This window comes from Harpia harpyja, chromosome 6 (genome assembly GCF_026419915.1).
Source record: "Harpia harpyja isolate bHarHar1 chromosome 6, bHarHar1 primary haplotype, whole genome shotgun sequence".
Lineage (NCBI taxonomy): Eukaryota > Metazoa > Chordata > Aves > Accipitriformes > Accipitridae > Harpia > Harpia harpyja.
The window spans coordinates 68,402,086-68,417,210 of record NC_068945.1 but is presented as its reverse complement, the minus strand read 5'-3'; the positions used below and the strand labels follow the sequence as shown (position 1 = coordinate 68,417,210).

Sequence of the window (15,125 nt, the reverse complement as noted above, 5' to 3'; positions counted from 1 at the left end):
AGTTTAAAAATTAAATTTATATAATGCTCTGCTACTCCCACTAAGAGAAAAGTAATTATGCAAGAGTCTGGGTATTTAAAATGACCTCTGACAAACTAAACCTTAAGAAAACCGAAGCAAAGGGAACTTACGCAAATTTTTTAAGAAGTCAAAAAAAGTGCACTGCATCACAGGGATGTTCTGGACTGAAACTGCTTAAATAACTTCATAAAGAAATACAGAATTTTTGCTGTTTCAGTTCATCACACAAAATGTGCCCAGTAGTTGGGGGAACTCTGCTTTGGGGCATGAATTTCATTCTTTGTTCTATTAAGGACTTTCTCTGTGAAGTCACTTAACTTTTTTCTGCCTTCCAGGTACAACAAGCACTGCCCTACCTTCCAGTGACAAGAAGAGCACAAACTCAGGTGCAAGATGCCCAAGTAGCAGGATCAGAGCGGACACAACTTCTCCAAAAAAAACCCCAAAACAAATGAAAAGAAAGAACTCACAATGACAATACAAGAATATTTTCAATCCTCTTACACAGCATAAAAGCCCCTGTAGGCAGCGATTCCTCAAGGGGCACTGCAGGGCAGCATCCTCCAGAGCTCCCACCGCCACACAGGACAACGTGCGCACAGCTGGGCACAGCTGCAACCACAGGGCTGCAGAGCCACCTCATTCAATGCACGGCTGTGTTGAGTGTTCCCAAGCCACCATTTTTATGTATATACATTAATACCATAACGTATTCAGACTCAAACCAGTGCGATCTAACACAAGATTGAAAGGTGACTCTGAGATTCTGACTCTAATTCTGCTCCCACCATCCTTCCCAGGACGACGCATCACATACCACAGCTACAATCCAAATAAAATCCTGCTCTGCAAAGACATTGAGAAATTTAATTAATGCTGAAGTGCACTGAACTTCCAGAGTGAAAGGAATAACAAGCCCAAATTTTAAGAGGTGTTGAGCAGCTGTGGAGTCCATTAACATCCATGGGAACAACAGCTGCTCAGGAGCACTTAACATTTCATTCTTAAAAACGGCCCAGATGTACAACACCAGCAAAGCTGACCTTCATATGAACTACCAGGGCCTGCATGCACACAGATAACCGAGAAGCCGGATTCTATTTTCCATGCTGATCAGCACCCTTGAGGCTCTTCAGATTTTCACAGCATATAAAAAAAGTCTTTTCCCATTTCTACTGATAAACTAAACTGAGGCCACAGTTACCGTGAACACAATATACAGCTATGTGAAGTCCCTATGGCCACAGGACTCTGAAACAATACCGAATGTATCTACAAGGAGCCTATAGCTAACACCACCTTTGACAAAGTAATACCACGCCAGAAATTATCAGCCAACAGCAAGCAGCGCAGTGCACGGCTGCTGGCAAGACTTCTCGTGTCCTCGGAGCTCTCCTACCCTGGATCTTCTGAATCCCACGCACACGAGGCTATCCACGAGTAAGGAAGATCACTAGCTCAGATCAGGCACCTTCTGAAATAAAGATTATCGTCCACTGAGCTTTCCATTTTCACTTATAGCTCCTTTCGCTTCTGTTGTTGGCTTGCATTTATTTATTTTTTATAACTGACTGGCATTTCCAGAATCCAGCTCCTGCCACTGCCCCTTTGTCCCAGCCACACAAAATGTAGACATGTAAACCCCTGGAAGACGGACTTCAAGGCATTTGTGCAAGGCAACTGTGCTGGTGAAGGATGGTAGATCATGTAAAAACTAATCCTTTCAGGTATACACAATGCACAAATCCTGCATGTACCGTGCTCAGTACAATGAAATTAAAACTTGGGTTAGTGCTTTTAAAAAACATTACCAGAATACGCAATCAGAAATCCAGACAAGTGTAGATACTATCCAGAAGAGTAGTGGTGTTTCTCTTTATTTTTGCTTGAAACCATGTTTTCCAGATACGAGTTACATTCAATTTAACAAAAAGACCTCAAGGCCCCTGCAGACTGTCTCCTGCCTTACTGTGCAGCCCCAGTGACACCCTCCTACCATCTACTATCCCCTCCTGCAGTCCTTGACCTCCCTCAATGGCAAGAGACCACATTTTCCTCCTATTCCCAAGGAATCATTGGTAATTGAAGGCAGCAGTGGAATGGAATAAGGTGCATGCATGGGATTCATTCCACCAGTCAGCGACAAGCAACAACCTCTGCAGCGAAATACAGCAATACTTTAGCCTAGTTTCCGATGAAAATAAGAGTTACCTGATCTTCTCTCTGTCCAGCTGGCTTTCCCATCCTCACAAAAATTGAGCTGGTGATCCAATTTCTGCCAAACGTGGCGGAGGCATAGATCTTAAAAGCAGTAAATTCTTCGAGGTTTTGTGAAAACAGACAGCTGTGCAGACAAAAGCAGGATAAACGTGTGCGTCCACAGAAGGAAAAGCTACAGTGAGGATGTGTTAGCTCTCAACGCTGTTGGACCTACCACCCAGGCAGCAACCTGCACGTATGCTTCCACGGTATGTACTTCACTTGATCCAGCCATGGTACTTGCTGCTTTTTGCTTAGTGGGTGGTTCGGGGACATAGGTAGGCACTGGTGGGTACCAGGGAGAAAGAAGTGAGGGGGATGAAGCAGGTTTAGAGACACGGTGAGAAGTGTGGCTAATGAAGGAAAGGCGTTAAGGGAGGAGACACATCTGAGATGAACGAGGTTTCAGTCATTCAGCTGCTCGTGGAATAAACTTACTTGTTTTTAAAATACACCGGCATAATTTAAGACAGTCTATAAAAAGAACATCGTATTTGACAAATGGCAGGAGGGCTCCAACAAGGAAAATGTAAATTCCCCAGCCAGCACATGGCCAAGACGGGCTCTTGGGGAAAAAAGAAAATGAGAAGCTTAATGATGGTCATTACCTGTTTTGTACAGAATAAACCACCTCTGACATTGTACCTCTGACAACAACCCAGGGAACCACATCTATGTAAGTCTAGGAGGAGATAATTTCAGTTATGTACTTGCTTCCCCCCACTCCCACCCCTTTTTAATAACAATTGTCAAACAACTTGTGTGTCTAACTTCAAGGGAAAAATACATGGCCTAGTATTTCCTCCTCCAATTTCAGTGGAATAAGACACAAGAATTCCATCTCTAAATCACTTACAGCAGGTCCCTTTCTCCCACTGAGGGATAATGTGTGCCTTCTGCACTGCACTATTTCAGTCCAAACGAAAGAGGTTAATGACAAAGCATCACTCTGATCTTCACACATTTTAAGGCTATTTAAATTAAATTCTTATTTCAAAAAGTTGGCATGAGCCAAACTTTTATATGTTCTTTTTTTTTTAATGTATATGTTTCTTTGAAGATCTTTTCAGGAAAAAGATTTCCTAACAAGCCACCCTCCCCCTGCTGCCACTGAAAAATCATCCCTGTGGATAAGGCTGTCAGGAAGAGAAACTGTGTGGCATTCACAGAAGAGAGCGCGTCACATGCCTGCCTTCCAGTAACCTGATTGAACAATTAAATTGTATTTCTTTTTAAAAGGGGTAAAAAAAAAAAAAAAAAAAAAATTCAAAATGCAGATCTTGCTGTGGTCTGGGATTCAGGAAGATTAATGAGCTACCTAAAAGGGAACAGCAGCTTATAATAGAAAGAGAGGATAGTACATTTTTAACATAAAGTTCAAAGAGAAACTTTTCTTGATGGTTAAACTGCAAAGATTTCTCAGCAAAGTCATCTCATCTATTGTCCCTACTGACTCCCCACATTGACTTTTTGTCACCTATTGCATCACGTTCAGGCTCTTCCAATTCATCCAGAAAGGCCAATATAATCTTGTCCCTATCCACACTAATTCCTATATTTTGTCCTTTACTTCTTTGTCAGCTCATAGGCTTTGTTCTTTCCAGCCCCACACTAGCTCAGCAGCTGGAAGTCTGCATGGCTCTCTTTTGCATCCTCCTCTCTTGAAAATGCTCACAATCTCCCGCTCATGACAAATGTTGCTTTAAGATTTGTCTTATATCAATAAGGAGTCACTCTTTCATGAAATCTGGCTGTGCTCATCAGTAATGAGCTCTGAACCCAGGAAAGGAGCTATTTAAATACAAATCCTCAGTTCAGCCTAACAGCAACAGTAATGACAAAAATACCCAGATCTCAGCCACAAGGTACCTGGAAGAGGACACAGATGTGGAGTGAGTCACTGCTGTTCTCTACCGTGTTTTTAAAGCAACATGGACAACTGGCCAGGTCAGGGTGTGGAGGCAACTGGGAATGACAGAAGGCAACAGGACTCATGACAGAGACACCTGAAATTTTTAAGGCAAGTGTTGCAGGCTCCCTGATGAGCCCATGTCGTGGTTTAACCCCAGCCAGCAACTAAGCACCACGCAGCTGCTTGCTCAGTCCCCCCCCCACCCAGTGGGATGGGGGAGAAAATTGGGAAAAGAAGTAAAACTCGTGGGTTGGGATAAGAACAGTTTAAGAGAACAGAAAAGAAGAAAGTAATAATGATAATGATAACCCTAATAAAATGACAACAGTAATAATAAAAGGACTGAAATATACAAATGATGCACAGTGCAATTGCTCACCACCTGCTGATCGATGCCCAGTTAGTCCCCAAGCAGTGATCCCCCCACACCGCCCAGTTTAGATACTGGGCATGACGTCACATGGTATGGAATACCCCTTTGGCCAGTTCGGGTCAGCTGTCCTGGCTGTGTCCCCTCCCAACTCCTTGTGCCCCTCCAGCCTTCTTGCTGGCTGGGCAGGAGAAGCTGAAAAATCCTTGACTTAGGCTAAACACTACTTAGCAACAACTGAAAACATCAGTGTGTTATCAACATTCTTCTCATACTGAACCCAAAACAAAACACTATACCAGCTACTAGGAAGACAATTAACTCTATCCCAGCTGAAAACCAGGACACCCCATCACTGCTCCAAACTTAGTGCTCTAGACAGCTTCACAATTCTTTGCTTTGAACACACATTTATCCCATGCAGTTTGTAACACAGAGTTATTAGCTGTGGAGAACTCAGAAATCCTACTGCCCCCGGTATGAGAAAACGATGATGCAATATAACAGCTTACACTTTACAACAACCTTGTATTGGGTTTGTGTGGCAAGGTTTTGGTAGTAGGGGGGTTACAGGGGTGGCTTCTGTGAGAAGCTGCTAGAAGCTTCCCCCATGTCCGACAGAGCCAAGGCCAGCCGGCTCCAAGACGGACCCGCCACTGGCCAAGGCCGAGCCCATCAGCGATGGTGGTAGTGCCTCTGGGAGAACAGATTTAAGAAGTGGGGGGGGAAACCTGCAGAACAGCAGCTGGAGAGAGGAGTGAGAACATGTGAGAGCACCAGCCCTGCAGACCCCCAGGTCAGTGCAGAAGGAGGGCAGGAGATGCTCCAGGCGCCGGAGCAGAGATTCCCCTGCAGCCCGTGGGGAAGACCACGGTGAGGCAGGCTGTCCCCCTGCAGCCCAGGGAGGTCCACGGGGGAGCAGATCTCCACCTGCAGCCTGGGGAGGACCCCACGCCAGAGCAGGGGACGAGTGAGCAGTCCTGCCCCTGAGGAGGAAGGAGCAGCAGAGACAACGTGTGATGAACCGACCGCAACCCCATTCCCTGTCCCCCTACGCCGCTGGGGCAGGGGGTAGGTAGGGAATTTGGGAGTGAAGTTGTACCTGGGAAGAAGGGAGGGGTGGAAGGAAGGTGTTTTAAGATGTGGTTTTATTTCTCATTATCCTACTCTGATTTGATTGGTAACGAATTAAACTAATTTCCCCAAGTCGAGTCTGTTTTGCCCATTACAGTAATTGCTGCATGATCTCCCTGTCCTCATCTCAACCCACGAGCCTTTCATTATATTTTCTTTTCCCCTGTCCAGCTGAGAAGGGAAGTGATAGAGCAGCTTTGGTGGGCACCTGGCGTCCAGCCAGGGTCAACCCACCACAGTGCTGCTGAACTGGGTAACTTCTTTCAGTTAATCCTCGGCACAAGAGCACGTGACAGATTTTGAAGGTGAGAACCGGAGTCTCAAAAGGTAAAGAGCTGTAAGATAAACACCTTCCAAGTGTGCATAAATGGTGATACCATAATTTAAAAGACAGGTATCTCCACTTTATTTTATTCCTATATGCTGTTAGATCTTAGTGTGGGCAACTGTCAACTTCAGTACATCTTTATCTCAGATTCTTCCTTCACAGTCCATCCAGAAGTATGTGAATATTCACCATAGAGTGAATAACTATATCCTTAATCATCAATACTAAGATCATCTTTGTAGAGTCACCTAAGTGAAGCGATCTGTCCACAAGAACACTGTATGTCTCTCAAGGCTTCTTTTCACACTGTTGTGGGTTTAACTTGTCGCTGAGGACAACTAAGTTACAAAAGGAGGAAGGGAACATGAAATCATCCAAAAATTCTCTTGTAAAATATAAAACATCCTCAACTAAAAGTCAACTTTTATCACGGGTAAGATTTCAAGGAGAAATTCTACCCTTGTCCATCACTATAATATTTGAAAAGTATATATTATTTTCTTGTTATGATTAGCCCAGTAAGTAACTAGAATATATGATCAAAAAGATTTTAGTCCTGCTATAAATTATCGTGACAGCCTTAAGATTTTCCCTTGATTTTGCTCCCAAAGCCAAGACTTTTGTGAATTAGACCATTCAGAAAAAAAAAGGTGAAATGATGCCATGCTCAGGGAGAGAACACTTCTCTGTGTATACACAGCACTTGCCACAAGCAATGTAAACCAGCGAGAGCAGTCCAACTCTTCCAATTCACCATTTTCAAACACTCTGCAACTCTTCAAGTGTTGTACAAAAGACAAAGAATTGGTCACTTTAGTCCATACAACAGAAAGTTGTAGCTTCAAATATGAGACGACTGAGCTTAGCTCCCAAAGCAATCCAGGGTAAGTACCACATTCAGCATATGATGCAAGGAAATAAACTGCAGATAAGGAAGCAGACATTAGCTCCAAGCATCCAAAAGCAGTGCTCACGGTGAGAATGTCTGCATTTCACCCATTGTTTTATGAGTATCTGTTAAGACCTCGACCTCTAGCTGAAAATGCAGGGGGAATAAAGAGAAACCCTGCTGCTTCACAACGTAATAAGAATAAATAAACAGAGCTTAAAAACTGCAGAGATTTAGACAGCCTGTGTGGCAAAATAAGAGAGGTATTAATACCCTGACGTAGCATGAACAGGATATTCAAGCTCCTGCAAAAGAGAATTATTCAAACTAGTACATTATCTATTTCCCCACCTTGAAGTTCTCCACTTCTGCTGTACAGTTCCCTCCTCTGCTCACGCAAATAGGCACTCATGCTAATAGCATGGGAGGAGGACTCAAACCTGTAATTAAAAAAAAAAAAAAAAAATTCCAGTCAGTTAGCCATCCATAGAAGCATCCTTCCTGTAAGCACCAGTCAGCTCTAAACAAAAAGGACTCCCCTGCATGTTGGAGCAAATTTACCAAGGCAGACAAAAGCACATCTTTCCTGTAAAACTCCCCATCACTGATGCACCACGTTCTGCCACCTCTGATCAACACAGCTCTACCAGCAGCCACCCATGACACAGAGCTGCCCGCAAAGCACAGAGATGCTCCTCTGCTCTATCAGCTGGGAGCACCCAGGCATTTAAGTAGGAATGGCACCAAAAACTAATAAAATCCAAACCAAAGCCATAGGCTAGCACCATCTAAATTGCTGACCCATACATAAAAATTAAAAAGTAACATTCTCCTGAAAACTAGGGAGTAATAAATTACGAAGTATTTGTCATATGGCTCTAACACTCCACAAGGACCAATCTGAGAGGCAGAGAGAAATATTTCCCAACTACTCTATCCCCATAAACGTGATTTTTTGCACTTGATAGCACAAGGCCACAGACCGGGCACTGACCTGACACTGCAAGGTCTCAGGCCGTCTCTGGGCTTGCCGTGCCCTGAGCTGGGCGTCCCTGTGGTCGCAAGTGTCCCATGGCCAAGGACTCGTGCCCAACCTCCGTGAGCTCAGCGCTGGGGACACCCTGCATGGCCAAGGGCTGCCGCCCCGGGCAGGCACTGCCCAGCAAACACCAGAGCTTTGTGTGCCGGGACTGGGCGCTGGGCAGCTCTGCCGCTGGTGCTGGGGACCGGGGAGAAGGGAGCAGGCGGTAGGGACAAAGCATCTTCAAATAGCCAAAGTGGACGTAAGACTCAGAGGGAAGACATCTTTCACAAACATCAAACTCCTCAAGGTGAAGACCTCAAGACGTTGGTGATTTGCTGTAACATCCCTTACCCCCTCCCCAACCCTTCTGCTAAGGAAGACTGAATCAGCCTTAGAGGGGCACTGGAAACACGAGCATCACAGCAGAGAAAAGGGGCAAGCATTTGTAAGCTTTCTTGTGCAACAGTGTGAAGGTTATTACTATTAATGAGGCTCTTCTGCTTTAATTTGGACTGCGAGTGTTAGTAATATTGCAACTGAACTAATAACAATCTATCAAAATACAACAAACACTTAAGACTTTAATTAAATGAACAGTAAATTTTTGGGTCTATATTTATGATGTGCTCCCTTTCGGCCCTAGCGAGATATTAAGCGTAACATCATCACCATGGCCCAGAGGTCTTCTCCAGGCATCGAAACCAGAAGCTTCAGGTCAAGGCAAACTGCAGCAATAAACAGTCTCTTCCTTGAGACAGCAACTCAGATTATCCCTCAGAGCCGTGCACTGGCTTTTGCTGCAGGACCTCATCGCATTCACTTCTTTCCCACCACCATCCAGTTTCTCTCCCATAGTTTCCCTCCTCTGCTGTCTCCTGGATCTGCTCTTTTCCCATGTTCCTATTTACACTTATCTCCTCTACTCTTGTAACTCCTTTCCCCATGCTGATCCTCCCACAGCAAACTTTCAAAATATTTTTGTTTTACATAGAATTACATATAATTACAGCCAAGCCTGAGACTAATGTATTGGGTGTTCAACATCTGCTTGTACAATTCACTCCTTTCCCACCTATGCCCAATTTCCATCTTGCAAAACTGATCTGTAGGGAGATGGCAACCTGAACGTGCACTTGGCTACCTTTTGGAAGAGGAGCAAGCCAGGTTTATGATGGCATGAACTATCTGAATTCCCAAAGTCCCCTCATCTGAAGTTGTCTTTTTTAAGCCAACATTAAACAACTAAATACATTGTGAGGTTTTTTTGTTTTTGGTTTTTTTTTTTTTAAATTACACCCATTTTAAAGATAGGGAAACAACAATTCAAAGTCTCTTCCAAATGCTAGCTACTGATTTCCAGACAGCAGGACACAACTGACAAGTCCTTATTCTTCCCACTATTGCTAGAATACACAACTAGCAAAAGTACTTAGTGTTTATAAAATTAGCTAACAGCAAACTATCAAAGGACACAGCACAAACACCTGCATCCATCTGCAAATAAAACGCGAGGTGGAGCCCTGCCCTAAGAGACTTCTGAAGTGAGGAATTAAATGTAGATATTCTGATGACAAGCGGAAGGCTCCTCTGATTTGGACGGAGCTAATGGAAAGGCAAGAAAAAGAGCCTTGCAGCCTGGCACGAAAAGCACTGAAGATGGGAGAGGAGACAAGAATAACATTCCATCAAACATGTACATCCCTCAGTGGACTGAGAAATTCCATTTCAGCGGAGATTTCCACAGATACAGTGACAGCTGACAGAAGACAGATAACCAAATAAGAGATCCCAATAAGTGCTGCTGTCACTGTGGTGCTGGCAATGACTCTGTGACAAGACCATGAGTGGTAAGAGACATCCTGCTCCTATGAGGTTAGGCACCTTCCCTTTAAAGAATTATACCCACCTTCACTCTCTCTCGACAAACTAATATACAGCCTTAAACTGCTGTAGGTGAAACAGAGCACCCTTATTCCTCAAACTTAAATGGTCCAAGTACACCCAAGAAGAGACACAATATGAAAAAGTGAGCAACCCTATTTTGCTCCAATATACATCTGCAAGTCAGAGCAAATTCCAAGAGTGTCATTCTCAACCCAAAGAGTCATGGAAGTGTTAAAAAAAAAAAAAAAAAAAAAAAGGGGTGAGAGGAATAACCATGGGTTGAGAGAGGCGGGAGGCACCTCTGAAATCATCCCGGCAACAGTTAACATTCTAACAGAAGATCACATAAACAGCTCATCCTGCGAGAGGGAGAGAAGGCAGTGCGGAAGACTTCGATTTCTAACTGGGGCCTTAGGTACTACAAGAAGACAGCCACCAGATACACATGCCCGTTGGGCAAAGCACAGGGAGTTCTGCATAATCAAGAAATAAATTTTAGCTGAAAAAAACCCACAACAAACAATCTGTAAAAAAGACGCAGAACACAAAGCTCCCCTCCCACTTGCCCGAAACAGCCGATTACTCTCAGCCTTTCCCATTACTGAAGTTCCTGCATTATTCCCCCACCACGTAACGATCTACCTCCAATCACAAATGAGGGGTTCTTCATTACAAAAAAATACCCAGACTTCATGGATCCACGTCTCCAGCAAATAAGGGGTGAAAACACCAGCGCACTTCCAATCGCTCCCCCTCCAGCAAATATTCCACTAGATTTTTTTTTATTTTTTTGACTCCGCAGAGCAAAGCCTCATAAGGCTAAGCACCACTCAGATGAGTAGCAAAAAACAACCCAAGCCCTGCAGCAGCTTATAGTCCAGAGGGGTGCTGAGGACCCATCAGATACACTGCTCCTGCTGCAGCTGACCACGGGTAAAAGGTTACTGCTCCAAGCTGCTGGTACTCTCTCTGCTCTTCCCTCAAACCCGCTGTGAAACTTGCTGATTCCCTCAGCAACTGTTTTCGAACAATCTCATTGTAAAAAAAAAAAAAAAAAAAAAAAGTATATGAAAAAGATTATTTTGGCAGTTCTGAGTTAAAACAGCAGCCACACATGCAGTTATGCTGGCAGAGCCAAGGAAGCTGTGATCTTTGAACTTGGAGCACCTGCTGCCAAAACAGGACATTTTGGTATTCCCCAAAATCCTGAAGAAGCCAAAGAGAATGACCAGCACACGTAGACAGCAGAAGAGATGAAAACTCAGCACAGCTCACCTGAATCTAGGTGTAGTAACAAGGCCATCTCTTGTCTCCTAACAGTGCTGTCCACCAACAACTCCTCCTCACTTCTTATTCTTGCATATCAAATTTGTTCCCCCAAAACCTTCCCTTGGCCACCTAGCCTCTCATCCTCTCTCTTATACTCTCCTCCCAACCACTTAATTCTTTCCACTCTGTACTCCGAATTAAAGGAGTTAGTGATAGGATTAACCGCTTAGTCTATCTAGTAATTATACAGTTATCTTAATTCTCTTTGTCCCGTCCCCTTTATCGCACTCTTTAACAGGTCCTGAATTTACCGTGGACAAAGATAGACATAATGTATCACTGCATGCTTTGCAGCAGCTTGTATAACAAGATCCCAGTCCCGAGAAGAGCCCTGGAAAGAGCTACACTCTAAAAAACAGGGATGAATCCGTAACAGAGATCTTACCGAGGCTTCAGCTTTGGGCATTACATCTCCATCTCAAAACTTACACTCTCTCACACTGTGAAACTGCGATTAGCAGCCAGTGTTGTGCAACACTCGAGGCACCAAAGACAGCTCAGGCACAGCTTTAACATCGTCCCAGCACTTACTTGAACAAAGGGTTTTTAGGCCTTTGTGGCTTCTTCTTTGCGAAGAACGCTGCAAATTCTCTCCCAGAGCTGGCGTAGCTAAGCTGGGTGGATGGCTCCGAGGCAGTGCGGGTGTTCTTCATATCCAGATATTCTGTCAGCAGCATCTGCGAAGAGAAGGAAGGAGAACTCAGCATTCGAAATAAAACAGCATTATTATGTAATGTCTAGGACCTTTAGGTACCCTGTAAGACTGGAAAATTAATAAAAGTCTCAAAAATTCAATTAACAGAAACCTAGCTTTATTTTCAGAAATGTGATCCTAGTGACTTATATGCCACTGTCACTAATTTGGTAAAAGCTCATTTTGCATTACGTGACCAACTCAATCTGCTACAAAACCCTGATGGTACCAAAGGTAACTTGCAAGAAGTCCCCACTCCTCCCAAAACTGATTCTATCAGCAGCAGTAACAGGGACGTGGTGGGTGGGTTGTTGGCTGGCCTTTACAGACTGATTACACACCACAGCTCTTAAAAACATAAAGGTTAGCAAAATTGATCTGTTCAGTGACAAAAGCATATTTTATATATGTGTATGTATGCCTATATATTTTCTATGTATGTAGAAATATAAAACAAGTATGTGTGTGTTCGGGTGCGTGTGCTGCAGGTCATGTATGCTGTTGTAAAAAATCCTGGGAATGCTGCAAAAATTGCCCTTTAATAGCTCTCAAAGCAAATATGCTTCTTTTACCACTGAAAATATGAATTCCCACAGCCATCAGTTTTGCCAACGTAGTTTAGGATTGATTTTCCTCTAGCCCAGTATACTCAGTAAGGGGTTGAGGGGTCCCTTTGTGAGACGAGGGTCCCCTCTGTGAAACCCTTGCAGCCCTGAGCAGTGGCCTGATTTTTGATGCTGTTTAAGCAACTCCGTGGTACAGAAGTAGAAAGAGATTCCAAGTCATTCACTTTTAATTTCCTTGTGTCTGCAGATGGAAAGAAACCCCTTCAAAATTAACTTTTGTCAGTGCATTCAGAAAGTCACTGTTTATTTTCAGAAAATTCTACCTACTCGGAGGCTATTAGTAATGTGTTCCATTTTAATAATTAGCTAGTCAAAGCCCATCAAAGAGAGTTGTCTGTAATGAAAGGAACACATCAGTACTGTGCGAAGTTTAAACAAATTACATAGGAATAAATATCTAGGCAAATGGTACCATGCCCCTAATTAGAAACAATTCAGGATAGCTTGAGAAAAAAAAAAATACAAACACAAAGAAACTTCGACTCCTAAAACATCTCAATTAAAACTTTACCTGAGTGCAAGCTTTTAAAACACATGCTTATTGTTAAGAGTAAAAATAATCACTGCGCTAATTTTTAACAGTAATTTACCAAATCCGTTTGTATTCGCCTATTTGCATTTCATCTTCTCTACTTGAATTAACAACCTTAAAATCACCACAAAAATGTAATTAAACCCTCAAACTTAATCAAGTTTTAAAAAAAAGAAAAACACTTAGCAATTTGTTCTCCCATTATGGATGAAACCTATTTTAGAATGGATTCCACGACTCTGGTGTCACTTTATATCCAGGACTAGGAAATGTAAAGCGTGTAATACAGTACTTGGCTCCAAGATTACAATAAGCCAACAGAGGTTTGAGCTAGGAACATAATGAATTATCCCTGTTGGTTAAAAAGTGAAACAGAGAAATAGAAGATGAGTTTGCGGTTAGATGTTCAGAACCGTTCTGAAAACACTGCTGATTACGAAAAAGAAGAGAAAATTGTTAATTTATGGTATTCCTAGATAGGCAGGGCAGGATGGTTAGACTCAAGGCTCTGAAAAAGTCAAAAGCTGTAAAAGCAGTGAAAATAGCTGGTTTTGATAACTATTCTCAAAGTTCATCTTTAAGTTATAAAATTCAAGCATAGCAGAAACTGTGCGAGACAGATCAAAGCTCTTTCTGCTCCAGTGCCCTGTATTCAACAGTTACACAAATTCTTCAGAACGAAGTAATTAAGTGTAAGCATGGCTGAGCAGTTACAATACACAGCCACGTGGGAGAGAAGTTAAGACAGGCGAGATCTTCAACACACAGTACATTTGGCTTATAACTGCAGCATGAAGATGAAAACCCTTACAGTTTTTAAGCAATACGATTAACATGTGGGCCAGTCTGAAAATCTTGCCAACTACTTGCCTCAAAAAATAGCCTGAACTTTTCATTTCTCATTGCGTTGTGCAATGCATGGCCTTCACCCGATGTCATCGGCCTCAATTTATTCCCCATGTCTAGACAGTCCAAGTTATCCAGTTGTTCTGCTCTCATAGTCCTAGTAGAGGATTTTAATAAGTATCATATTTCAGTGTTGGAAGTTGTGGCCGGGCCATGTACTTATTAAAAGCCACAGCAAGCTAGAACTTTAAATCCACTTAAAAGAAAAGAAAAACCAGACATTCTCCTGCCTATCTAAGCGAACAGGAGCTTTCCTTAACCAACGAAGTAAGGGATTTCATGATTTGGTCCCATAACACCTGATTAGTAGTTGCTAAGCCATCAATCAAAAACCTTGCTAGACATTAATCACATGGACGTACAGCAAGATTTATGAGTGACTGTAATGTCTGCAACATCCCATTCATCTGTAACAAGGACTTTGACTTTCTGCTCAATGGTTGAATTCTGCCATCCATGTAGTATATTTACATCAATGTCAAACAAATAAAGCCATACATAAAGCAAAAGAACAAAGCACTCTTTCTCCAACTGCTCTTTGGAAATGAAAATGAATATAAAATGTTTTATTAAAAAAGCAATATTTATGGATTTGGAGGCTTAATTAAATTCTCAAATTTCAAAAGGTCATATCAATATGTGTAGCCTACCACGTTGATCTGATAACAGCTTGCACTACACTGTCTTTCTGAACTGCAACAGGGCAAGAACAAAATTGCTTCTGCGTCTGACTGCTGTTTGCACTTGCTGCGACTCTCCAGATCCACAGTTTTATTCTTTGGCTGAGCCCCATGAGAAGTTGTATGAGTCGTTATGTCTTATCATGCTCAAGATTGACCTACGAACAAAGCATGGGCAATAAAACATGCCTGGCCACAGGGCGACGGCTAAATTCATTCATTATTTGTACCTCTTGTGAGGTTTTAGATAGGAGGCCTGAGCTCTGAATAAGCTCTATTCCATCAATTAAAAGCTGCAAATAGGTATTTCACATCCTCATATACTCTGAATTAAGATGGATACTGCAGTGTGAACAGTTCGCTCCATCAGAAAATCATGACAGTTTCAAACTCTACACCATCAACACTGATTTTCATTATGCCTTCATGTATTTGGGGGGTCCAGGAAACCAGATGAAAACTAGCACCATACCATGAATTTTGCAAGGGTAAATGGGATGACCAGGTAATTACTGGCCTCTCCACCTCATATTGATC

The 15,125-nt window shown here is 42.8% G+C and overlaps 1 protein-coding gene across 1 annotated transcript in view; it reads right to left on the bottom strand.

The window, feature by feature from the left end:
* EXOC4 (exocyst complex component 4) overlaps positions 1-15,125 on the bottom strand; it is a 414,930-nt gene that overhangs the window by 289,935 nt on the left and 109,870 nt on the right. The window contains exons 8-9 of the mRNA XM_052789476.1: positions 11,682-11,827; positions 7,265-7,353 (exon numbers count right to left, since the gene is read on the bottom strand). Of these exons, the coding sequence (XP_052645436.1) occupies positions 7,265-7,353; positions 11,682-11,827 (235 nt within the window). The remainder of the gene's footprint in view (positions 1-7,264; positions 7,354-11,681; positions 11,828-15,125) is intronic.